Source organism: Vombatus ursinus, unplaced genomic scaffold (assembly GCF_900497805.2).
Source record: "Vombatus ursinus unplaced genomic scaffold, bare-nosed wombat genome assembly UNPS02014832.1, whole genome shotgun sequence".
Taxonomy (NCBI): domain Eukaryota; kingdom Metazoa; phylum Chordata; class Mammalia; order Diprotodontia; family Vombatidae; genus Vombatus; species Vombatus ursinus.
In genome coordinates, this window is record NW_020954610.1 from 14,560,614 (window position 1) to 14,587,429 (window position 26,816).

A 26,816-nucleotide genomic window follows, 5' to 3' on the forward strand; every position below is an offset into this window, starting at 1 on the left:
GAAGAGATTTTTTTTTTTACCTTTTAGAGTCCTGGCACCCCATCTTGGTACTTTGAATGGCAGTTTCCTCCTGTGGCCCCAGAACTCACTTATACCAGGAAGGAAATGAGGGGTAACTGACTGAAAAGGGCCTGTAGGGCTTTTGAGACTATAGACTTTGCCACTATGGCTTAGCTGCCTTCTTATACTGAAGGTTACCTCAGTGCTGAGGGCTTTCTCGCCCTGGAACAACCCTTTACCATGCTATCTCCTCCTCCTATTGGTAAATTTCTTCTAGGTCCTCCATTCTGGGGACAAGCCTAGGCCACCCAGCTTTCCTTCTCCTCCCAGCTATCATTTTAACTTTCTAGGATTCACCACCATACCCCTGTGGGGATACCTTCTCCCTTAGCTTTTTAGCTTTCTTTTACATGATGTCATTAGGATGAAGGCTCCATGATAGCAAGGACTATTTTTTCTTTGCCCGTATTTGTATCCTCAGTGCTGAGCACAGTATCTGGAACATACATAGTAAATGCTTAATAAATTCCTTTTTCCTTTTTTTTTTTTGGCCATAGTAGAGGGGTAGGGGATACGGAGACACAGGTCCTTAAAAATGCTGTTAAATAGAAACACAGGCCACTAATCTGTAGCTCAGGATCTCTGTGGGTTGCACATTGACAGTTTTGAAAATGTAATATTCCCTATGTTTTATTGTATTTTTGTTTATGTGGTTAAATATTTCCCAATTACATTTTAATCTGGCTCAGGTTGCATTTGGGAGTGTTGCAAGCTGAATGTTTGAAACCTCTGCTTTAAAATATCAATGAGTTCCAAAATCAGAAAGAAAATGGCAGAGGGAGATAAATTAGTGAATGTTCCATTTCTTTGTCCCCCATTAGATAATTCTGGAGATGTTCTAGGAATCTGAAAGTTCTTCTTTCATTGATACTATAAATCAGGAGTAGGGAACCTGTGGCCTCGAGTCCGCATGTGGCCTTCTAGGTCCTTGGGTTTGGCCTTTTGACTGAGTTCAGGTTTTATAGAACAATCCTTTTATTAAGGAGATTTGTTCTGTGAAGTTTAGATTTAGTAAAAGGGATGCACTTAAAGACCTAGAGGGCCACATGTGGCCTCAAAGCCTCAGGTTCCCTACCCTGCATAAATTAATTAATTGATCAATCAATAAATAAACATTTATTTAAGCACTTACTATATACCAAACACTATGCTAAGTACTAGTGATAAAAATACAAATAAAACAAAGATATTCCATGCCCTCAAGGTCTTCAAGTAAAGTATATGTGTTAGGTATATTCTATTGGGAATTCTTTGGGGAATATAGATAATACTCCATTGCTGCCAAGATCCTTTAGCTCTAAAATTCTATGACTTTGTAGTTCTATTGTTCAAATTCAAGTGCTGTCACTATCTGTGGGAACTTGGGCAAGTCACTTAACCTCTATTATGCTCAGATTCCTTATTTGTAAAGTGAGAGAGATAAATTAGATGCTTCCTAAAGGCCCTTTCACCTCTGGATCTATGATCTTTTTGGGATCAGGGTCATCTAGAGTGTGTTCTTAGTGTGGTATGCCACTAGGCTATGTTCTTGGCCTTGAGTTATCCAATATTTTTTATCAATGTCTTGACTGAAGACATAAGGGACATGCTTGCCATATTTGTTGATGATATAAAACCAGGAAGGGTTACTGAATATGATATTTAAGGGAAGTCAGATGGAATGCTCTCAATAGGCTAGAGAAGATGGGGCCAAAATCAACAAGATTAAATTTAACAGGGATAAACCCATAGCCCTACTTTTAAATTTTAAAAATCAATTGCACAACTACAGGATGCATGAAGCTGCTTGGGCAACATTTCATGGGAAATGAGTTGGTGATTTTTATTGACCACAAGCTCAGTAGGAGCCAATAGCATAAGGCAGATTGCTAAAACGAAATGAAACAAAAAGTGTAATGAGAACTTAAACTAAATAGAAGTTTGATGTTCTAATCAACAGAAGTCAGAGCTGCACAATACACTGAACTATGAATCTCCCTTTGAAGTAGAGTTTGGTTCAATCACCTCTGATGAATTACTGATGATAGAGCCCTGAGGTCTCTGGGATATAGGGCCAAAAGAATAACCTGAGGCAAAATTATAAATAAGTGAATGAATGAATGAATGAATGAAGTAATCTGATTCTAACTACTCTTTTAGAGCTCCAGCAAGATAGTGGTAGGTTCAGTGCTTGGAGTATTGGTTTCTGGGAACCATGCTATAAGAGGGCACTGACAAAATGGAACTATGTGAATGAAAATAACCAGAATTGTCTGAAAACTAGAAGCCCTGTCACAAGATGAACAGTTGAGGAAATCAGTGCTATTTAGCTGGGAGAAGACTAAGGTGGGCTTGAGAAGACTTAAGCATTGCTATGTGGGACAGGGAATTATTCTGTTATTTCTAAAAAACAGCAAAACAACCGTGGGTAGAAAACTGGACTCAGAACTAGGAAGAATGATCTTCAAGTCTCATTTCTGACATACTGATTGTGTGACCCTGGGCCATTCCTTTAACCTCTCAGTGACATATGCAACTCTAAAACTAAACTAATAAGTTTTAGAGATAATGTGCCAAGAGATAGTGGTAAAAAGATGTCCCTCTCATCTGAAATTTCCCTATATTAATAAAATCATATGACCAGATCCTATTTCCAAATGCATATTTATGACCAGGGGATAAAACTCAAAGATATTCAGATCTGGAGTTGATATAATGTTAGTTATTTTATTATTACATAATATACATAATTACATACAATATTTTATAACACATGTGTTTACATATGTGTTGTAGATAATATTATAATATAACATATACCTGTGTGTATGTTATATATGTATATAAGTAAATATGCATACATATGTATATATACTACATAATATATAAATATGCATATACTATATAATATTATTATTATAAATTCTTTTTCTAACGGTTATTTCATTGTGGTATGGAGGTGTCCTTTCGAAGGCTATGTCAGTGGATTCTGTGCTTTGGTAGGCTTTACCAAGATAGAAAGGCTTTAAATATAGTCCCAGTGAGAGGCTGTGAATCTGGCTCCCAAATTTGTCTAGAAGGTTGGAGAGGTGCATCTTCAGGAGGTTTACCACCATTTGGTGAATTTGTTGGCCATAGAAATAATAAAAAATAGCCCCTAATGAGGGGCAGAGGGGTTTCAAGGCATATCAGTGAAAGAAGTATTCACACCAGGGAAACTATAGATTCTGAAGAGCAAATAGAGTTTTCCACTAAGGAAATCAGATAGCTCCTATTGCTGGATGTGTTCCAACAAAAGCTGTTATGACCACTTCTCAGGGGTATCAGAGAGGGAATTCCCACACGAAGCAGGAAAACTGGCTAAAATGGCTTTTGGGATGCCTTCCATTTTCAAGATCCTATGATCCAAATGTATGTTTATCACTGATGCTGAAAGAGCATCCAAATCTTTAAAAAGCCAAGGATCGTTTGATCAATCTGATTCCCTACTGAGAAATTTTTTCCAGTTACTGACCAGGAAAGTGCTGATGGCAAGTTCACCACCTTTATCAGCATGGTTTTACTGAGCACTTATTGGATGAATGGAACTACGTCAGTTGTTGGCATTACTAGCAATACAGCACCTACTATGTACCAGGCACTCAGCTGAGGATACAGGGAAAAGCAAAAAAACAAACCAAACAAACACAGACACACAAACCAGCTTCTATTCTCAAGGAACTCATAGACTAATGAGGGAGAAGACAGGTCATAAACATGCAAACAAGACAGATAAATTGGGGGTAGCCTTAGAGGAAAGGCACTAAGACTAAGGAAGACCAGGAAAGGCTACTTGCCCGAAAGGAAGAACTTTAGCTGGGGCTTGAAGAAAGCCAAGAGGTGAATCCAAGGAAAGAGAGCATTACAGGTATTGGAACAGTCAGAGAAAATGCTTGGAATTGGAAAATGGAGTGGAAGGAATATTAAAGGCCCAGTCCAACTCTGTCATTTTATACTTGAGTTAAATAAGGACCAGAGATGGAGTGACAAGCTCAGAGCTGTATGTTAGGACTATAGCTAAGACTATAGTTAAGACTCCTCTTTCAGAGTCTAGGTCGCTTAATTCCTTGTCCTATATGTATATCTTTTTTCATATTTCCTAGTCTTAAGAATATTATAGGGGGCGGAATCAAGATGGTGGAGTGAAGGCAGTGACTTGCTTGAGACCTCCCCCAAACCCTTCCAGATACCTGTAAAAAATGGCTGTAAACAAATACTAGAGCAGCAGAACCCACAAAAAGACCAACTGAAACAAATTTCCAGCCCAAGACAACCTGGATTGTTGATTATAAAGGTCTATCGCACCAGGCTGGGAGAGGAACGCAATTCAATGTGGGCGCACAGGCAAACACCAGGCTTCAGAGGACTGAATCACGGGCAGCTGTGGCAGTTTCCAGATTTCTCAACCCACAAACACCAAAGACAACTTAGAAGGTCAGTAGGAAAAATCTGTGACACAGTGAGAGAGAAGCTCAATCCCAGCCCCAGTTCCCGAGTGCAGCCCTGGGGCAGTGGCTATTTCCAGAGCTTCTGACCCACAGACTGAGTGGGAATAGAGGGGATGATCAGAGGGGGATTGCAGGGATCTCTTTGCTGGTGCTGAGGCAGGATTCTCTTGCTTTGCCTGTGCTTGGATCTGGGTTGTAGTCCTGGGAAGCAATCCTGGGGTTACGAGGAATGCCGGCGTGGTGGAGCTTGTAGTGGTGGTGGAGAAGGAACCCTCTTCACAGTTCCAAGACAGAAAAAAGTGCTTGTGGTCACTCACAGACCAGAATACAGGCCAGGAAAGGAGTAAACACCTCGCTTTTCATCATACGACCTTGGAAGAACTGAAAATTTACAGGTCCCTAGAAGTATTTTTGAAAATAGCTGCACAAAACCCCTGAAGCTTGGGACAGTACATTCTCTAGACTGGAAGCAGACCCCTACCTTAACAAAGACCTTAAAACTCAAGTAACTAGCTGGGAACATGAGCTAACTGTGCAAAAAAAAAGTCAGACCATAGAATCTTTCTTTGGTGAGAAAGAAGATCAAAACTACAACCAGAAGACAACAAAGTCAAAACTCCTACATCCAAAGCCCACAAAAAAATATGTATCAGTCCCAGGCCATGGTAGAGCTCAAAAAGGATTTTAAGAAGCAAGTAAGAGAAGTAGAGGAAAAACTGGGATGAGAAATGAGAGTGATGCAAGAAAATCATGAAAAACAAGTCAACAATTTGCTATAGGAGACCCAAAAAATACTGAAGAAAATACTACCTTAAAAAACAGCCTAAACCAAATGGCAAAAGAGGTCCAAAAAGCCAATGAGGAGAAGAATGCCTTAAAAAGCAGAACTGGCCAGATGGAAAAGGAAGTCTAAAAGATTACTGAAGAAAATACTTCCTTAAAAATTAGAATGGAGAAAATGGAAGCTAGTGACTTTATGGGAAATCAAGACACTGTGAAACAAAACCAAAAGAATGAAAAAATAGAAGACAATATGAAATATCTCATTGGAAAAAACTGACCTGGAAAATAGATTTAGGAGAGAGAATTTTAAAATTATGGGACTATCTGAAAACCATGATCAAAAAAAGAGCCTAGACATCATCTTTCAAGAAATTATCAAGGAAAACTGCCCTGATATTCTAGAACCAGAGGGCAAAATAGAAATGGAAAGAATCCACCAATCACCTCCTGAAAGAGACCCCCAAAGGAAAATTCCTAGGAATATTGTAGCCAAATTCCAGAATTCCCAGGTCAAGGAGACAATGTTGCAAGCAGCCAGAAAGACACAATTCAAGTATCGTGGAAACACAATCAGGATAACACAAGATTTAGCAGTTTCTACATTAAGGGACCAGAGGGCTTGGAATATTATATTCAGGAGGGCAAAGGAGATAGGATTACAACCAAGAATCACCTATCCAGGAAAACTGATTATAATCATTCAGTGGAAAATATGGACATTCAGTGAAATAGAGGACTTTCAAGCATTCTTGATGAAAAGACCAGAGCTGCATAGAAATTTTGACTTTCAAATACAAGATTCAAGAGAAGTATGAAGAGGTAAACAGGTAAGAGAAATCATAAGGGACTTATTAAGGTTGAACTGATTACATTCCTACATGGAAAGATGATTATTTGGAACTCATGAGACTTCTGTCAGTATTAGGGTAGTTGGAGGGAAAAAAATTATATGTATAAATAGAGGGTACAGGGTGAGTTGAAGATGAAGGGGTATAAAATGAAATAAAATGGAGAATAAAATTAAAGGGTGAGAGAGGATTGTACTGGAAGAAGGAAAAAAGGAGAGGGAGAATGGGGTAAATTATCTCATATAAAACAGACAAGAAAAGGCTTTTACAGTGGAGGGGAAGTGGCGGAAGGTGAGAGGGAATGTGTGAATCTTATTCTCATTGGATTTGGCTTAAGGAGGGAATACCATACACACTCAATTGGGTATGGAAATCTATCTTATCCTTCAAGAAAATAGGGGGGAAGGGAATAATAGAGTGGGGGGTGATGATAAAAGGGAGGGCAGATTGGGGGTATGGGGTAATCAAAAGCAAATACTTCTGAGGAGGGACAGGTCAAAAGAGAGAATAGAATAATTGGAGGGGGGTGGGATAGGATGAATGGAAATATAGCTAGTTTTCCACAACATGACTACTATGAAAGTGTTTTGCATAACTACACATGTATAGCCTCTATTTGAGTTGCTTCCCTTCTCAATGAGGGTGGGTGAGGAGGGAGGAAGGGAGAAAATTTGGAACCCAAAGTTTTAAAAACAAATATTAAAAATTGTTTTCACATGCAACTGGGAAATGAGATATATATAGGCAATGGGGTATAGAAATCTATCCTGTCCTACAGAAAAATAGAAGGAGAAGGGGATAAGAGAAGGGTGGGGGGAGGTAGAAGGAAAGGCAGATTAGGGAAGGGGTATTCAGAATGCACGCCATCTTGAGGTGGGGGGAGGGATGACATGAGGAGAAAATGTGGACCTGAAAATCTTATGGAAGCGAAAATTAAAAACTAGAAATAAATTAATTAATATAGTTTAAAAAAATAATCTTATAACACTGAAAGTACAAGGAAAGGAAACAAGGAAATTGACACATTTCCATTACTATTTGAAAGGTAGTGTGGTATAGTGTATAGGGTCCTGACTTGGAGTCAGAAAGATTTGGGTTCAAATACCCCCTCTGATATTTACTAGCTGTGTGACTTTAGGCCTTGCTTTCTTCATTTGTAGAATTAGGGGTTTGTACTCAATGGCCTCAAAGATGCTTTCAAGCTCTAACTTGACTCCCAAACTTTGTGTGCTATTAACTCCTACTTGTCATTGTTGTTGTTGTTGAGTCATTGTCATTCATGTCCAACTACTTTGTGACCCCATTTGGAGTTATCTTGGCAAAGAGACTGGAGTGGTTTGCCATTTCCTTCTCCAACTCATTTTATAGATGAGGAGACGAAGGCAAACAAAGTTAATGAGTTGCTCAGGGTCACACAACTAGTGAGTGTCTGAGGCCAGATTTGAATTCAGGTTTTCCTGACTCTAGGCTCAGCACTCTACTGTGCCATCTAGCTGCTCCATATGGAATGCTTTATGAATTTATTTGTCATACTTGTCATATTTATTTGTCATATTTGTCATACTTGCACAGGAGCCATGCTAATCTTCTCTGTATCATTACAATTTTAGTATATGTGCCACTGAAGTGAGCATTGCTTATCACTTACATTACTTATCACTTCCCCAACTTTATCACCCCTCCTTTTGCTCAGCATGCCACGTGGACAGTAGTGGCATCTTGTGGGTATGGTTATCTCTGTCCCTAAACATATGGTTGGCTGCCTGACATTGTCTGTCTAAGATGATAAATTGCCCAAAACGGGACAGATTGCTATGTACAAGGCTTGCCAAGAGCACATGCTACAGTCCGGAGGTTCAGAGAGGGAAAGAGTCCTCACTAGGATGGATCTGGAGTAAACCCTTCAGCTATGCTGTCAGTTTCAGAGTGAAACCATCTTCCTGGTATGTGAAAGTTCTTGTTTCTGTCTAACTGGATGGAGATAGAGATTCCTGGGCCAAAGGTCTCAGGGTAAAGAACCATTCATTCTTTGCTGAGGACTCAATCCTCAGAGCTAGGGTTCCAGCTGGTTGAAAGGTTTGGGCTTCTTATTGGCTCTTTAAATTTTTACCCTACCTCCGTGTTCAACACCTATTCTCCATGACAGTTCCATAAGAGTAGATTCTATTATCACTCTTAGAAGATTCTGTCAAGGGTGCAAGGAAGAATTGAAGAAATATTTGCCTTGAAACATGGAATCCCCAGGTAACCTCAGGTATAGGGCCTTTCTTCTTCCCAAATCCTAAACAAATCCCTGTCAGTCAGGACCAACTAGAAATCTAGTTCCAGGAATGTAGCTCTGATCACTGAGGCCAGGCCTTTAGAACAAGTGTATAGGACCAGTGTCTTACACCTATGGCAGGTTGCTTTGAGTTAGCCATTCGATAATACCACGTTGGTTCTCACTATGTGGTGAGTATGTACATACATACATACATACATATAATACATATATACATACATACTAGACATTGTTGGGGAATACAAATAAAGCAGAAGACATAAGACATTGAATCTAATCCCTCCATGCAAAACAATTGGTCACCATCCCTGATTAAATATCTCTAGTGATGATGGTAGTGGTAATGATGATGATGATGATAGCTAGTATTTATATAGCACTTTAGAGTTTATAAAGTGCTTTGTATATATAATCTCATTTGATCCTCAAAATAGCCCTGGGATGTAGGTACTATTATCTCCGTTTTAGAGATTAGGAAACTGAGGCTGAGAGAATTTAAGTGGTTTGTTCTAAGTAAGTGTCTGGGGCAGGATTAGAACCTTTATCTTCCAGCTTCCAAGTCCAGCAGTCTATAGACTGTATTCTCTAGCTGTGTCAAAAATAAATACCACTTCTCCAAAGCAGCCCATTCAATTTAGGAATAGCTTTAAGTGTGGGGAAATGTTTTCTTACATTACTCTGCTCTCTGAGGCAGTCAGGTGGTACAGAATATAGAGCCCTGGGAATAGAGTTAGGAACACTAGAGTTCAAATCTGATCTCAGACATTTACTGACTCTGTGACCCTGGGTAAGTTACTTAACCTCTGTTGATCTCAGTTTCTTCAACTTTAAAATAGGGATAATAATAGTACCTACCTCCTAGGGTCTTTGGGAGGATCAAATGAGATGATAATTGTAAAGCACTTAGCAGAGTGCCTGGCACATAGTATTCATTATGGAAGTGTTAGTTATTATTATTATTATTATTAATATGCCTCACTGCAACTTCTACATACTGCTCCTAGTTTTACTTCTTGGAAGTAAGAAGAACAAATCAGATCCCTCATCTATATGAATGGCCATCAGATTCTGAAGAGAGGCATTATGCTCTACACTAACTCCCTCCTTACCCAGCACAGAATCTATTCTCCTCAGGCCAAACACCTCCAGACCCTTCAATTAATCCTCATACATAATGAACTTGAGGCTTTTACTGTCCTAACTGCCCTTCCCTGTATGCTCTCTAGCTTTTCAATGCTTTTGCTAAAATGGGATACTCAGAACTGAACACAATACCCCAGGTGTGGTCTGAACACTGTGGACAATCATCTTACTCCTGGAGGCCATGACTCAGTTGTATTAGCTCTTTGGGCTGCATAATGTTGATTCATACTAAACTTGTAGTCCACTCAAACCCCCAGTCTAACCACGTCTTCCACGTCACACACTTATAAAGCCAACTTTTTCAATGTCATTACAAGGACCTCATATTTATACAAATTAAATCTTATCTCTTTGGTTTTGGTCAGATATTCTGACCTGTCAAAAATTTTTGAGATCCTGAATCTATCATCTCAGGTGCTAGCTCTCTATGATTTTCTACAGTCTAAACCTCCTCAGTTCATTCCACTAACCCCTGTGTGGAATAGTCTTCCATGGACCACAATTAACAGTCTTTCCCCATTTGGACAATTCATCATTTTAGACAGACAATGTCAGGCAGCCCACCTTACGTTTGGGGACTGAGATCCTGTACCTGTAAGATGCTGCCACCATCCATGTGGTGCCCAAGCCTGAGGAGAAGTAGCAGCACTGGAGAAGTGCTCAGCGACTTGGCTGAAACAAACATCTCAGTTGGGAGTTTTGATTTCTCGCCCTTTTGGTCACCCTTCACTGGGTGACCTCCTATGTCTACCTTTCCATTTCCACCAATTATCGATGTGCTTTCTGAAATGGATAGGACCAGAGCAGAGTCTGACAGTAAACAACCACCCCTCTAATTCTGAACCCTATAGCATGTAATGATAGATAAACAAAATTAATATGATCCTAAGTAGAGAAACAGTAAAAACAGTTTCCCATCCTTCCTTGATCTAGGACCCCCAAGCAAGACAGGCAGGGAAAGGATCCAGAGTCCTATGGAAAATAACACATAATTGCCCTGCTGGACTGACCCTGGTCATCTTTACTCCAGCAGGCTCCCAGTACTCTCTATTCCACTCAGGAAGGTCAGAGTTGAAGGAGTTGGGCACCCCAGGCTCTGTCAATCGCATCATCCCCACCTCCTGAATTTGGCTCATCCCTTCTAGCATGGGAGAAGTAGTGGTTAGGGTGGCACAGATGGAGTGGCAGATGGGAAGTGAAAGTGTAACATAAAGTCACCCAGGATAAAAACTATTCATGTGCAAAATTCATATGTTCCTATGCAGAGAAACTTAATGAAATCAATTGCAAAATGAACCAGTGGCACATGATGGATAAACTGCCTCTGGCCTGGAAGCTGGCAAACCTAGGAGTGGTAATGGACCATCTGGGACTGGGGGCAGGGGACTGAAGAGGAACAGGAATGGCAGAGACAGAGTAGGATGGAAAGAGACAGCAGACAAATGGGACAATGAGACAGAGAGAAGAAATGGAGACGGTGGGAGAAGTATGATGAGACAAAGAAATAGAGAAAAAAACTAAGAGAGATCCCAAGAGAGACATGCAAAGTAAGGTAGAAAAGAGACAATGAGAAGCAGAGAGAGAGAGAGACAAATAAAGACAAAGACAGAAAGAGAAGGGAAGACAGTGGGTAGGCTGCTCTCTTTCCTGATTTTTTAGAACACTGTGGCCTCGTTTTCAGGGTTTGTCTGCTCTGAGAAGCTTGGAAAGACTTGGAGAATTATTAGGCACAATGAAAGAGCTTCTATAAGTGTCATCTCTACCCAGGGCGAGTTTATACTCATTCTGTAATTGGGTATCACATAGGAACAGGACCATGTGAAGCTTCAAACCAAAGGCCTACTGCAGAGTCCTCAGACATAATTTCAAGAGAGCCAGTGGGAAAGCATCTACCCACATGCTCCTCTCCCCACATCTAAGTCGATGTGCTCCTTTCCCCACTAATTGTCCACATTTTACAACTTTAGCTCAGGAAATCAACATGGGGTGGCCTTGGATAGCCTGCCTGACCCCATTAGTCGAAGGTGGATTAGGCCTGACTCAGAGGCCAGGTGTCTATTCCCAATAAGTCTTTGGCCTAGTTTTTGGAACTGGAATTCTTATCTGCCCTCTATCATCCACTGGCTCCCCTAGACTTCTCTGTACCATATGTGTGGACTCTGAGGCTCAGAATGGGGACTGGGGCATGTTCTCATCCTCCTAAGGAGAGGGAAAAGGTGAGCTAGATTAAAAGGCTGAACTTGGGAACCATGAATGCCATTTCCCTGACCAGCAGCTCAGGACTAAGCTAGCAGGATTACAGGGACAGAGGGAACCACTGGGCATTTTCTCTACTTCCCTACACACAGTTTCACTCTTCCCAAGTTCCTTAACTGTAACATTCTTTAATCATGGTCGTGTATTAGTTCCTTTTGTAGGCTCCTCCTTCTTAAATTGCTATTTTGCTTCCTGGAATAGAAGTAAGCTTCTTGAGGGGAGGGACATTTCATTTTTGTCTTTGCATCTCCAGAGTCTAGCACAGTACTTAATGAATAATAAGTACTTATACAATTCTTCCTGATTGATTGAGAGAGCCCAGGCCTACAGCAGCTACCCTTTAGGGCTAATTTAGGTCTCTATTTTGGATATTTTTGGACTCAGTACCTAAAAGGGGGAGGGGGAAAGAGAGGGGCCTAAAGTCAGTCTTACAAATAAGTATCAGGTAACAATTTTTTTTTTAAATGTTCACTTTATGATATACTGATAGCGTTCCTTTCCTTCTAGTCTACCATTAATGTTTTAGACCCCAATTATATACAACATGAGGCTGCCTGACAGATCAGGGCAATCCACTCCCAAATACAAGATGAATGTGATTTAAAAAAAACAAACAAACCAGTTTTCTTACACTTTATTACCTACCATATCACACACTCTTCACTGACCTCCTGGTTGATACATGAAAAAGACGCTCCATCTCTCAACTCTGGGTATTTTCTCTGACTGTCCTTCATGCCCAGAATGCTATCCCTCCTCATCTGTGCTTACCGGCTTCCTTCAAGTCTCAGCTAAAATCCCACCTTCTACAAGAAGCCTTTCCTGATCCCTCTTAGTTCTAGTTCCTTCCCTCTGTTGGTTATAGACAGATTATAGTAGAGACAGTAGTACAGTAGTAGAGTAGATTATAGTGATCTATTGAATATAGACAACTTACCCTGTCTATAGATTGTACACAGTTGTTTACATGTCTCTCCTATTAGATTGTGAGCTCCATGAGGGCAGGGATTATCCTTTGGCTTTCTCTGTATACCCAGCATTTATCATAAATCCTGACACATTAATAAATAAATAGGCAAATAAATAAATAAATAGATAGATAATATATAAATAAATAAATGCTGGCTGGCTGGCTGGCTGGCTGACTCTTCAGCTACAGGCCCCCTTTGGAAGGTAACAGAATTGGAAGAAATACCAAGGAAACAAAAGCCCAGGGATACATAGAAGAATACATAGTGAGAGTTATAACTTCTTGCTTTAAACATGTACATACTCAAAAAAAAAACTCCTATCATCCCTGTATCTATATTTCTTTGAAACATTGCTCTCAAATTTGGTTATACTCAAATCATATCTTGATAAATAAGAACGGATTTCCCCTTTCCTCTCACCAGACCAGAACAGAACAGTGCATTTCTCCTTTTAACTTTTTCTGACAAATCAGGAAAGAAGAGTCAAAAGCAAAAGTTCTATTGATGGGAAATTTCCTTTTAAAATGTTTCCCACTGAATTTTTCTGTTATTTTAAAAGGGATAATCTACTTTGATACAGAAGAGAAAACCTCACCAATGGGTAGGGCTTAGCCCCAAATTAAAAAAAAACTTTCAAAGGCAATAGCATCACTATGGAAGTCTGTGGTCCAGTAAGTTCTAACTCACAGGACAAAGAAAATATATGTAGGTAATGCTGGGAACTAAATGTGAAATCTTAGAAGTCATAGAAGTCTTGCTGATGAGGTTTGGGGGAGATTGGGAAGAAAAAGAAAAGGAATGTTTCATGAAACATAGATTTTTAAAAAAGAAATTCTCATAGATCTGAGTAGGATTTGGTATGACCCTTCTTGAAAGAGAGTAAATGGGACAGGTGCTATAGAAGTACCTGGCATTGAAATTGTATATGTATAACTGTGATACTTACATCAATCTTCCACTTCCAAAATAAGAAGTTACATGCCATAGTATGATTGATTTTTGTTTTAGTCTCATCTGAAGGGTTCTACTTCTGCTTCAGAGATTATCCAATGAAAACTAAAGATAACACCAAGCACCTTACTTTGAGAGAAAGTCTTTAGCGGAACAAGGATAACTAGCTTTTGTTCTCTTAATTAGCAAAACAAAACAAGGGAGGGAAAGGAAGAAAAGGAAGAACAGGAGAGAGAAAGAGAAAGAGAGAGAGACACCATAGAAGGGGGAGGGAGGAAAAAAAAGGGAGAGAGATGGAGAGAAACCACGACACTAGACTGGCCTGCACCTTGGGCAGAGCCACCTACCTATCCATCCATCCTTCCATCAATCTACTTATCTATCTCATCCATCCATCCATCCATAAACATACCTGATGGGATAGTCAGCAGCACTGAGATTAATGAAGAAGTCCCATGGCCAATCTGTCATCTCTGTTAAGTCCCTCATGCTCTGGAGGTAGGTGGACAAAAGACTGGCACCTCCCCAGATGGTAGCCATTCTCCAGGAGGTCACACGCACATTTTGGTACTGGCCAGCAAACTGGAGCACTTGTCGATGCAGATAATTGGACCTCTTTTCCAAGAAGACAAAAAGAACCATTCAGCAGCGAGTAAAATACATTGACATAACTTTCGTGTCTTCCATTTCCTTTTAGCACATTGGACTTCCAAAAAACCTGATTTTTCCAATCAATGAATTCCAGCTTGGAGTCCTTAATGATGTTAAACTGTAAATAGGCCCTAAGGTAGAGAGAATTTAGAATGAAATCTGGAAATTTTGTCAATAAATATATGATAGATCTCCTGGAGTGTGGAGTCTTACCAGCCTTCCTGGCTCCTCCTAAAGGTCTGCTAAGAAGCAGGTACCCTCAGAGCAGGTCAATTTGAACATTCCAACCACTCCTTTTATTTCTTGACTTCTTAGAATAATACAAGCTCAGATGCACATGACTGACTTAGCTAGATATTTCCACAAAACTTGAGACAAAGAAGCATATAAATAAAGCAAAGCACATTTTAAATATTCCCCTCTCCTAATATTTAATAGGGTGTATGTTATAGGTCAAATGTTACAGATGGAGAAAGGAGAGTGGCTTTTCTACGGGCAACCTTCTTGATGAGAGGAAAAGGTATATGATAGGGTGTCAGAAACAGATTGGCAGAGGGTGAAACAGAAAATTTGTAACAGGTGATATATTACCTTGTCAACATGAATATAATAAAAATGGTCCTTATGGTAAATAGCCTTAAACATGCGTTGGAGCTGCCGAGATGCCCGGCCATGTACCACCAAGACAAAGGCGATCCTGACAGGGTTGGCAGGCATGTACTCCACGGAGTCCTCATCCCACCGCACATTGTTGTTGGCTTTGCCTGTAGAGAAATCCAAGAGATCACAGATGTGGATGTGCCCACAGGACTATAGAAATCTGGGGCCTTACAGAGGATTTTCTTCACCTAGACCATTTGATCATAGAACACTAGAGTTAGGCCCTTAGGAGTCACCTGGGTCAAACTACATGAGGTGTCATTTGTAGACTGAAGACTAGACTTTAGGAGAGGTAGATTGTAGTCCTATTTTTTTTGTTCTTGTTAATTTTTAGTTCCAAATTCTTTCTCCCTTCCCCTACCCCACCCATTGAGAAGGCAAGAAATACACATTATATATATGAAGTCATACAAAATATATTTTCACATTAGCCATATGAAAAAAAAACACAAGAGAAATAAAGGAAGTAAAAGAAAATAAGCTTTAACCTGCACTCAGAGTTAATCAGTTCTTTTTTTGGAAGTGGATAGCATTTTTCATCATGAGTCTTTTGGAATTATCTTGGATTAATATATTAATCAGAAGAGCTAAGTTTTTGACAGTTGATAATCAAACAATGCTGTTGTTACTATATATGATGTTCTCCTGATTCTGCTCACTTCACTTTATATCAGCTCAAATAAGTCTTCCCAGGTTTTTATGAAACTATCTCTTTCATCATTTCTTGTAGTACAATAGTATTTTAACACAGCCATATACCTCAACTTGTAAGCCATCCCCCAACTGATGAGAATCCCTTCAGTTTCCAATTCTTTGCCACCACAGAAAAAGCTGATATAAATATTTTTGTATATGTGGACATTTTTCTTCTTACAAAAATTTCTTTGAAGGTCAGCTAGATGGCGTAGTGGATAAAGCACCGGCCCTGAAGTCAGGAGGACCTGAGTTCAAATCTGACCTCAGAGCAAACACTTGATACTTACTAGCTGTGTGAACCTGGGAAAGTCGCTTAACCCCAATTGCCTAAAAAAAAAAATTTCTTTGGGATACAGACCTACTACTGGTGGTATTGCTGGGTCAAAGGATATGCTTAGTTTTATAGACCTTTGGGCATAGTTTCAAATTACTCTCTAGAATGGTTGGATCAGTTCACAACTTCACCAATGGTGCATTAGTGTCCCTATTTTTCCACATCTCCTCTAGCATTTGTCATTTTTTCTTTTCCATCATGTTAGCCAATCTGATAGGTGGTATCCCAGAGGTATTTTAATTTGCATTTCTCTATCCAGTCCCAGGTTTGCCATTTACTAGTTTTGTATGACTTTAAGCAAGTCATTTTATCACCCTGTCCTTCAATTTCTTTATCTATAAAATAATGATGTTGCACTAATAGAGGTTGCCAAACTTCTTTGGCTTACTCGTCACCTTTTAAAAAAAAATTATTCAGTGCCCCCCTGGAAATCTACTTTCTTTAACCCCCTTTTTTTGGTTTTATTTTGTTTTTTGAAATTTGTGTCTTTTCAAACTACTACAGTCCCCCCATTGTTCCAATGCCCCCCAGGGGGCAGTATCACCCACTTTGGGAACCTATGGCACTATCTCTAAAATTCCTTCCAGCTTATACTTTTTGATTCTATGAAATGTCCAAGATCATGCCGGAAATCTGCTCACTAATCTTTAAATCAGTTTCAAAATGTCCCTCCCCCAACACTCATCATCCTTACAAAGATCATAGTGATAGTACCTCTGAGGGCACCATGTTTTTTCAATTCACGGAATTTCCATTGCTTAACCTGGTTTTCATTGAGTCAGACTGAATCTCTTACAGGTCCTGATAAAGTAGGGCTTCCACATCTTCAAAGAGTCTGTACTCTTGCTCAGATTGTCTATACTGTCTATCCTGTCATAAATAATTTTCTTTGCTTTGAGTAAAAACAGATCTGGGTCATCAGGGAAGCATGCAGTGGTTGTCCCACTCTACTTACCCTCTCACCTAAATTAATAGGTCTGAATAGCAGACAAAAAGCAGATTCCATGATACTTAAACAATAACTGAGGTAGTAAAAATCACATTTTCTACCAAAATTCATTTTTTAAGTGATAATTTTTGCAATTTTTATTTGCATGCCCCAAATCTCCCTATCACAAAGTCTATCACCTGATAAAATTGTCCATTATTAATGTTACTGAACTTCTTAAAGAAAATTCATTTCTGAACTGATAATATTTTGGAGCTTCAAGAAAGTATTTCTGTTCTTGCCCTGGGGGACGGTGGGGCAAATTCAATTTTATTAACATTAATTAACAATTCCATGCAAAGCAATGTGCTGGATATCAATACAAAGAGGGCACTGCCTACCTTTCAGTAGCTTATAATCTAATAGTGGAGATTAAGTATAATAATGACAATATAATAATAATAATAATAATTATCCAGTCCAATCTGATTCAATCCAATGGGCGATTATGAGGTATTTGTTACCTGTACAGTTTTTGCCTCTCTTTGTATCACCTCAGTGTCTGCTCTATCCTACCTGCATGTGAGAGCGCTCACACACACTCTTAGTTCTTACACCTAGCAAATGCTTAATATATTCCTGTTGATTGATTAGGGATTTTTTTAAAAATATGGATGTGGAATCTTAACACTCATCCTGCCTCCCCCTAAAGGTCTGCTAAGAAGAACTCTTGCTTCCCTTGAGTCAGCCTAATTTGAACATTCCAATTGCCCCTTTATTTCTTGACTTTTTATAATAATGTCAGTTCAGTTGCACACTGAAAGCTATGGTGACTATTTCTTGTGATTTAATTGCTGTAGGGAGTTCTCTGTGAGCATCTTCTGCTAACAAAGATGAGTTCCTTCTCTGCAAGTCTTTGAGAATTGTCTAGGGGCAGTGAGATGTTTAAGTGACTAGCCCAGGGTCACACAAATAGAATGTCAAGGGCAAGACTTGAACTGAGGTCTCCTTCATACTAAAGTTGATGGGGTGCTTGGGTGCTTGTGCTTGGGTACTTGTGTTTGTACTTGGACCCTGATTTCTCCCTAGTTTCAGAAACACTGTCTCTGACAATCACTCCCCAGCTCAAGGACACTGTGCCTAGCAATTACTCATGCGTGGGCCCCAGCAAGACCCTTATCTCTCTCCCTGGTGCAGCCACACAAAGCTGGGTGAGAGAGTGCTGGGCTGCTCAGGCCCCTGCCATCAGATCAAGTCTCTGGAAGCCTCCCAATTCCCTAGTAAGTTCGTGTCTTGTGAGAAAATTTTCCCTTGTTGCAGAACGTTCTTTCATCAAGACAGAGAGAGAGGGGTGCCCTGCCCAGCCCAAGGAGTTTTGTCTTTGGCTGGCCCAAGGACTCTTCGTCCTGCCAGACTCCCAAGATCCATGCCTCTGTCATCTCCCTCCCTGTCTGGTATACTCCCTGTACTTTCCTATCCACAGCTTCCAAAGACACCTACACCTTTGGATTACCTAATCAGTACCTCTGGCATTCCTTTCCCATGCCCTTTTCCATATAAACCCTAGCTCCATCCTCAGTCTCTTGCAGGTTCCTTAAGAATCTTTGCCCACTAAAAAGTGTAAGAATAAATCTTTGCCACCTTGACTTAAAGAATGCTTGTGAATTCATTTCAGATGACCCTGTCCTGTGCTCCAGTCTTTGAGGGGTCTCAACCTCTCAGACCGCAACAAATCCACCTTTCTTTCTATTACATCATGCTTCTAAACAGGTTCTTGGAATTTATTTATTTATTTTTGGAGACAATTGGCAAAAATTTGGAGGCAAATTTTTGGAGGCAATTAAATGACTTGCCCAGAGTTACACAACTAGCAAGTGTCTGAGGCCTGATTTGAACGCGTGATCTCCTGACTCCAGGGCCATTGCTTTATCCACTGTGCCACCTAGCTGCCCTTCAGGTTCTTGGAAGTTAAAGATTAAAAAAAAAAAAAGACAAAACAAAAACAAAATACCCAAATAGTCCCTACCTTCAAACAGCTAGTATGCTAAAATATACAACAGTACATATAACAATGGCATTTTGAGGAGATAGAGATAACTCACAACTACCAAGATCTGGAAAGGCTTGCTTTTTTCTAGTAAATAAGTTGAGGTTTAAAGGAAGCTGGAGATACTAAAAAAGCAGAGGTGAGTAGGGAGCGCCTTCCAGGAACACAAAACAATCCCTACAAAGAAACATGGGCAGGAGACTGAATTGAAGGAGAGCTACAAGTCAGGTTTTTTTTCTGGGAATGGGGAATATGCCCAGAGAAACCAAATACAAGCAAATCAGTAGAATAAGGGTGTCAGGTTAAAAATACAGCTAACCCCACCCTGGGGTTATCCAGTCTGGGGAGCAGTGGCAGTAATGTCAGACTTAAAAAAACACAGTCAGTCTGGGGCATGCCTATTTCAGAGTGTTTGTGTGTGTGTGTGTGTGTGTGTGTGTGTGTGTGTGTGTGTGTGTGTGAGAGAGAGAGAGAGAGAGAGAGAGAAACAGACAGACAGACACAGAGAGAAACAGGCCAGGACAGTGAATCAAGCCACATAGAGGAGGTGGGTGGGAGTGGGAGATGGCAGGGATCCAAGCCAAATAGCAACCCTCATTTCCTGAGGGCTGTCCCAAGGCTTGTTGAAGTTGTAACTAAAGTGTACTGAACTGGTTCCTTTATTTATATGCCACACTCCACCTTCAATGCCACATTAGATCCAAGTTAGCCTCTATATCCTCTCCCTTACAGCATTAATCAGAGCATGGGTATGAAGCAGTAAGGTGTGCAGCCCCTCATCTATAGAGGAAGGAGATGAGGCTCAGACACTATTATCATTTCCCAGCTCTGCTGCCAATGGTAATTTTTCTCTTTTTGATCCAGGACCCTAGTTTCTGTAACAACATTTCACAAAAGCTGCACTAATACTGAGGAGTTAAAAGTGATGCTTACCCTCAAAGGAAGGGGTCTAGATAGAGAGGCAGTGGCATGGGCTTGTCTGTGTTGATGTATTTGCTTTCAGGCACCCACATGGGCTCTGCTGGCTCTCTTTGGAAGTTTCATCATGATATAGAAGGAATGAATTCCTGAAAAGCAGAGGATCTCACCAGCATCTTACAAAATTTTTCTGAGGTGTGCAATGTGTAAAATGGGGAGAATCCACTTGGGATCAAAAGAAACAAATGACTCAGCTGCAGTATTTTGGACATGATTATAATGAAAAAAACCTTATGATGTCCAAGTGGCACTTTACAAATGGGGAACAAACATATGAATGGCTAAATGTTAATCATTGGGGGACAAATTCTTGCACCAGATGTGTGGTGCTGTGGGAGGGCACTGGATAGGAGTCAATAGACATGAGTTCAGTTTCCTCATTCCATGGCTTATTACCTGCGTGATCATGAGGAAGCCACTTCAATTCTCATGGTCTCTTTCCTCATCTGTACAATGAGATAATGTCCAGGAATCCTTCCAGCTCTAAATCTATGATCTTATGAAAAGTTGTGCTTGTCACATTTTTAACTATGTTCTTCTGGAAGTAATCAGGAAGGGGGGGGGAAAGAGAGAGAAAGAGAGAGAGAGATCAAAGGGACGGTATAGCTTTGGAAAGAACTTTAAGAATTACAAATTGGTGAGAGTGAAAACAGTCTGGTCTGAGGGTCAAGAAACTAGGGTTTTAGCCCCAGCTACAAGATTGTAAACATGCTCATTTCTAAGGCTCACATTGAAAATTTAACAATCAGTGAGCTGGTTAAAGCTGCCTCCAGCATGCCCTTGGCTATATCTATCAATATTTACCAATTCAGAAATTAAAGTGTTTAAGTACATAAGATTAATTTTGACCTTGTGGCCCTCCTAAATGGTCTTAGGGACCCCCTGAGGTCCCAGACCACTCTTTGAGAACTTCTTACTAGAATATGGACAGATTAAGTGACTTGCCAAGGGTTACATAGCTGGTATTACCAGAGAAAGGACCTGAATGCAGGTCTTCTTGACTCTGAGAACAGCATTCTATCCATTAATGAGAAATTAATAAATATGAAAATAGCTTACTATGTTCAGTGGATAGAAGACTGGCCTTAGAGTCAAGAAGATCTGAGTCCAAATTGAGCCTCAAGACACTTACAAGCTGTGTGACTTTGGGCAAGTCACTTAACCCCTATAATACAAGGGGGTTGAAATAGATGGTCTCTTCCAGGTATAGATCTTATGATCCGATGATGTAATACACCAAGGCATACTAGTTAGGGTTCTGGACATGGAAACAGGAAAATTGGTATTCATATCTAGCTTAATACTTACTGTTTGACCATTGAACAAACCATTTCATCTCTATGTAACTCAGTCACCTAGGAATTATCTGCTAAGTCATGAAGACATTGGCATCCACCTCAGTGGAGGTGGGGGTGGGGGAAGGTCTTCTATGTTGAAGAAATCACACAGTAACATAATTTGAATTGCCATTGGATAATTCCTACTCCAGCACCCAGTACAGGGCTAAATGTGTAGCAGGCATTTAAGAACTGTTGTTGACTACTCCACAAGAGTTTGCTCAGTCCCTAAAATCAGAGTTCAACAGTTCCTCATTAAACCACATCATCGCTCAGCGTAGCATGCTTTTGCTACTCCTTGATATTCTCACATAAACCAAGAAGAATTGCCTTCTATGCCATTTGTACCAAATCAAAAATTAATCACAAATATGAAGGAGACACTCAATCCACAAGTCCTCCATATCAACATACGCCTTCTTAGTCTACTTATGCAGCAACAAGGCTTTCTCCAGCTAATATCCAAATAATAGAGAGTCCTTTCTGACTGTTCTAAAGTCAGTGCTTTTGAAACTGGACATGCTGGAAGTAGGGTTATATACAAATGTGGCTTTTACCTGAAGTATACAGCTAGAATTTCATCACTATAAGGGTGGTAGGGTAATAATAAGATCACTGTTTTAGGAATAAGGAGTTTCCCAAAAGTATCTGAGATAGTCTGGGTAGTATTCACCTCAGTGTGCCTCATTTCCCAAATATATAAAATTGGAACCAAAGTACTTAGCTCTCTTCTTCCTCCTCCTCCCTCTCCTCCTCTTCCTCCTGCTTCTTCATCATCATCACCACATTTGCTAGCATTTATATATCATTTTGAAGTTTTCAAAGCCATTAAATGTAATAAAACTGACTTCGGAAGTAAAAAAAAATTTTACAAATATTTCCACTGACAATCCAAAGGGAAAAAAGTCTTACAGATTCTCATCTGCTGGCTTGTGGTCTGTGTATTCCTTAATAAAACAAACAGAAAATCCTAAATACCTACTGATTAGGAAAGTGCTCAAGCCCCAGAAAGGAACATTAGTTTTAAGAAATTTACAAGCAAGTTGGGGAGACATGATTAATATGTGGGAAACAATAAAGAACAAATATAAAGGTTTCACAACACAATGAGCCAATGGCCTAGGGAGTCTGAGTGCTAGGCTTGGAGTTAGCAAGACCTGGGTTCAAATCCTTCCTCTGGTACTTACTAGTTTGAATAACCCTGCTCAAGTCACTTAACCTCTGTCTGCTCCAGTTTCCTCATTTATAAAATGGCGATCATAATAGCATGTACCTCACAGAGTTATTGTGAGAGTCAAATGAAATACAGCTTTGGGCTATACTCATGCTAGCTACTGTGATTCCTTAACCTAATAACTAACATTTATATAGCACTTACTATGTGCCAGGCCCTGTGCTAAGTGCTTTATGATTATTATTTCATTGGATCCTCATAACCCTGAGAGGTAGGTGCTATTATGAATCCTATTTTATAGTTAAGGAAATTGAGGTAAAGGTTGTGACTTGCCTGGGGGCAAACAGCTAGTAAGTGTCTGAGGTTGGATTTGAGCTTAGGGCTAGGATTTGATCCATTGCACTACCAGCTGCTTCTATTAGACAATCTGGGTTGGAATTCCAACTTGGGACAAATTTTCACCTCTTTTTGGACAAAGTTTTTCTGTATTAATGATCACGACTCACATCAGTGAAACATGGTGGAGATTAACAAAGAGCTTTCTTCAAAATAACCCTGTGAGGTAAACAGTGCAGGTATCCTCATTGTGCAGATGAGGAAACTAAGGCATAGAGAAATTCCATGACCTACCCACACTTACATAACTAAATAAACATAGGAGCCAGGATGAGAACCAGGAAGTCAGAGGCTTCAGTGCCTTTTTCTGAAGGGTCTGTCAAATGCCCAATTAACCTTGGGGAACTGTTGTGCTGCTGTTAAATCAATACTGTCAGGCCATTTTCAGTTTGATTTAATGAGGGAGGAGGAAGAGTACAGTAAACAAAATTAGGCTGGTGGGAGGAGGTAGAGAAAAGATTTAACTTTTGACTTTTTGAGAAAGATATGATAGAACTTAGAATCAGGATAACAGAAATGGCCTGAGCAAGGAAGATCTAGGTAATGCAGTCTATTCAAAATGAGTCCAAAACCCAAGTGAATTTCTCTAAATTGCTAGGGATATCCACTGGCTTGTCTCAGTATTCATCAGCCTACATAAAGTTGGATAAATTTGGCTGTCATGTTTAGTGCTTATCAAATTCTCATTCTGCTCTTTCTAGGCATGTAACAATCAAATATTCCACTGGACTTCTAGAGGAATTCTACCCAGATGCTTAATTAGAGGTCACTGGACTGTGTGCAAAATGTTACCAAACATTGCCCATTGATCCTATAATACCACTGTGAAATCTAGAGAGGTGAAAGGAAGAGGAAAAAGTCCTATATAAACGAACATTTATAGCAGCTCTTTTTGTGGTGGCAAAAAACTGGACACTTAAAGGGATGCCCCTCAGTTGAGGAGGGGATAAATAAGCTGTGTTATAAAAATGTGACGGAGTACTAAAATTTTGCAAGAAATGAGGAAATAGATGATTCCAAAGACATGTAAAGATTTGCATGAACTGATGCAGAAGGGAGAAGAATCAGAAGAACCATTAGTATACTATGACATCAATACTGTAAAAATTGAGGATTTTTACAAACTGATAGAGACAGAAATAATCAAAACTAAGAAAACAATTTACACAATAAAGAAACTGGAAAGACAAGTAACTTGGAAATCTGTAAGAACTTTGATCAATACAATGTTTATCTTTGATTGTGGAAGATCAGCGATGAAACATGCTATCCATTTCCTGAAACAGAAGTGATGGATTTAGGGTGTAGAATAACATACATGTGTGTGTGTGTGCATATGTATACGGCCAAAGAGGGAATTTGTTTTGCTTAACTATGCATATTTTTAATAAACATCTTTTTTCTTTTCTCCTTTTCCCCAATGGAGTGAGAAGTAGAAAATAGAGAATAAATTTTTCTTAATTTAAAAAAACCAAACTTTAATATAGAGGTGCAGAGCAACAGATGTGGGATGTTGCATTTATTTTACATAAGGTCACTATGTTACTAGTTTTGTTTAATTATTTCACTTTGTTACAAAAGACCTCACAGGAATAGGGTGTGTGTGTGTATGTGTGTGTGTAATTGTAAATATTTGTAATGGAAAAACAAATCAATAAAACTTTAAAAAAAAGTTTATTTTCAGACTTTCCATTGGTATACTGACCCACATCAAGGTTGGTTACTAAATAAAATAAAGTCAGAGAAAATCTGGCCATCTCAGAATGGCACTATATACTTCTAGGGTGGTTTGAAAGGGCATACTGTTCAACAGAGGTGTGTACATTGAAAAAAAGCTGTATGTATTCTGCTATTCCCAAACGTGATGGCTTTGTCTCTAAAATATTTCACTGAAAAGTTCAAGAAGTCTATTCATTCACCTTTCCAAATCTGCTTTGACACTGTACCTAAAGGCTAGGGAGTCTCTACATCTGACTTGTGACTGAAACCTTCTCTCTCCTCCACTCTCCCTGCCCTTCTTATTAGAATATAATATCCCTGAGAAGAGAGACTACCTTGCTCTTCTATTTTTATCCCTGTAACATAGCACAGTGCTTTACATATATAATAAGCACTTAATACATGTTCTTTTTCTCTTTCTTCCCTTCTTTCTTTCCTGCTTCCTTTCTCTTTCCTTCCTCTACCTTTCCCTCTTCTTCCTTCTTTCCTTTTCTTTCTCAAACTCCTCCAATCCTCAATTTCAGAGGACTATAGGTTCTAAAATACTGAGCCAATCTGGTGGCATAAAGAGAGAAGTCTTGGGAATTTCATATACAGCTTTCCTCAGCTATTTTGTGTTTCTATGGAAGAACTATGTTTACTCTTAATATTGACGCTCTGGTGGTGGACGATGGAGTAGGGGTGGGAGCAGGGCCAACACTGAGAGGCAGTGTGAATTTGGAGGCCAAATATATCCAGATTCTGGTCCTGTCATTTATTATCTATGTGACCTTGGACAAGTTTCTGTACTTCTTGGTTTCCTCCTGTCTATGATGAGGGGGCTGGGCTAGATGATCTCTGATGTCCCTCTCAGCTCAGAATCCTATGATGTCTCTTACTGAATCATATTAGGACTTTACTATAGGCCAATCATTCTCAAAGTGTGGCCTGGGGACCACTGCAGATTCCTAAAATCCTTTCAAGGGGTTTGGGGGTTCAAAACTATTTACATAATAATATTAAGACCTTTAAAATTCTAATCCAGTCAACAGATATAACCTACACAGACAAAAGCCTCCTTGAGAGTCCTTAATAATTTTTAACAGTGTAAAGGCATACTGAGACAAAAAAGCTTGAGAACCACTGGTATAGGCCTAGCTGTATTTCAAAGGTGTGGTTTGGACCTCAATATATCCAAATCCATGTTAAAAATGAGTCGTAGTATAATGAGACTCTACTTAACTAACCACAAACATTGAAATCAGGGAACTGTGGCCATAACATTTGTGATGACTGTAGTTGGCCCTAAAAATAGCCCTGGTGGCTGTTGGCAAAACATGTTTTAGGGTGGGCACAGGAAGATGAATGCTGATTTCATATCTGGTATATCAATGCCTGCCAGGAAGCTGGGATCTATTTCCAAAGGTTGGGTTTCCCTGTTTCACCCACACAGTAAGTTTCATTGCTCTTGGAAGTATCCATCCAAAGTACACAAGTCTCTCTCACACAAGACCAGATAATTGACTAATTTCAATTAATCAGTCAATCAACAAGCATTCATAAAGCATTTACTATGTGTCATTCAATGTAGTAAGTATTAGGGAAGTAAAGAAAGATAAAAATATGATCCAGGCCCTCAAGTAGTTCTGTCAGTGTTCTATGGCAATGGTTCCCAAAGTGTGGTCTAGGAACCCATGACTCTTTCAGGAGGTCCACAAGGTCAAAATTAATTTTATATATTAAGATATTTTAATTTCTAAGTTGGTAAATATTGATATAGCCAAGGGCATGCTAGAGGCAGCTCTAAACAGGTCACGGATTGAAAATTTAATTGTATATGAACATTTGCATCTTAGAATTCAGCAAATATGACAAGTCAGAGTTTTGTTGATTATGTAGACTAAAGAAAATGATGGATAAAATGTTAATATTACAAATTAAACTTAATGGAGTAGATGGAAGATAATTTCAGAAGAAAGATACTAGTGGCTGTGGGAACAGGGAAAGGACTCCTGCAGATGAGCTGAGCTTTGAAGGAATCTATCAAAGTTATGAGACAGAAGGGAGGAGAAGGGGCATTCCAGGCATGGGGAAGGGGGGCAGCCAGCAAAAAGGTCGGGAGTTGGAAGACAGAGAGTTATGTGTAAGGAAAAATAAA

The 26,816-nt window shown here is 39.6% G+C and overlaps 1 protein-coding gene and 1 non-coding gene across 2 annotated transcripts in view; both read right to left on the reverse strand.

The window, feature by feature from the left end:
• XYLT1 (xylosyltransferase 1) overlaps positions 1-26,816 on the reverse strand; it is a 326,870-nt gene that overhangs the window by 116,831 nt on the left and 183,223 nt on the right. The window contains exons 3-4 of the mRNA XM_027839087.1: positions 15,002-15,174; positions 14,172-14,374 (exon numbers count right to left, since the gene is read on the reverse strand). Of these exons, the coding sequence (XP_027694888.1) occupies positions 14,172-14,374; positions 15,002-15,174 (376 nt within the window). The remainder of the gene's footprint in view (positions 1-14,171; positions 14,375-15,001; positions 15,175-26,816) is intronic.
• LOC114026127 lies at positions 7,685-7,791 on the reverse strand. The gene has a single exon (XR_003567093.1). It is a non-coding gene; the product is annotated as a U6 spliceosomal RNA (small nuclear RNA).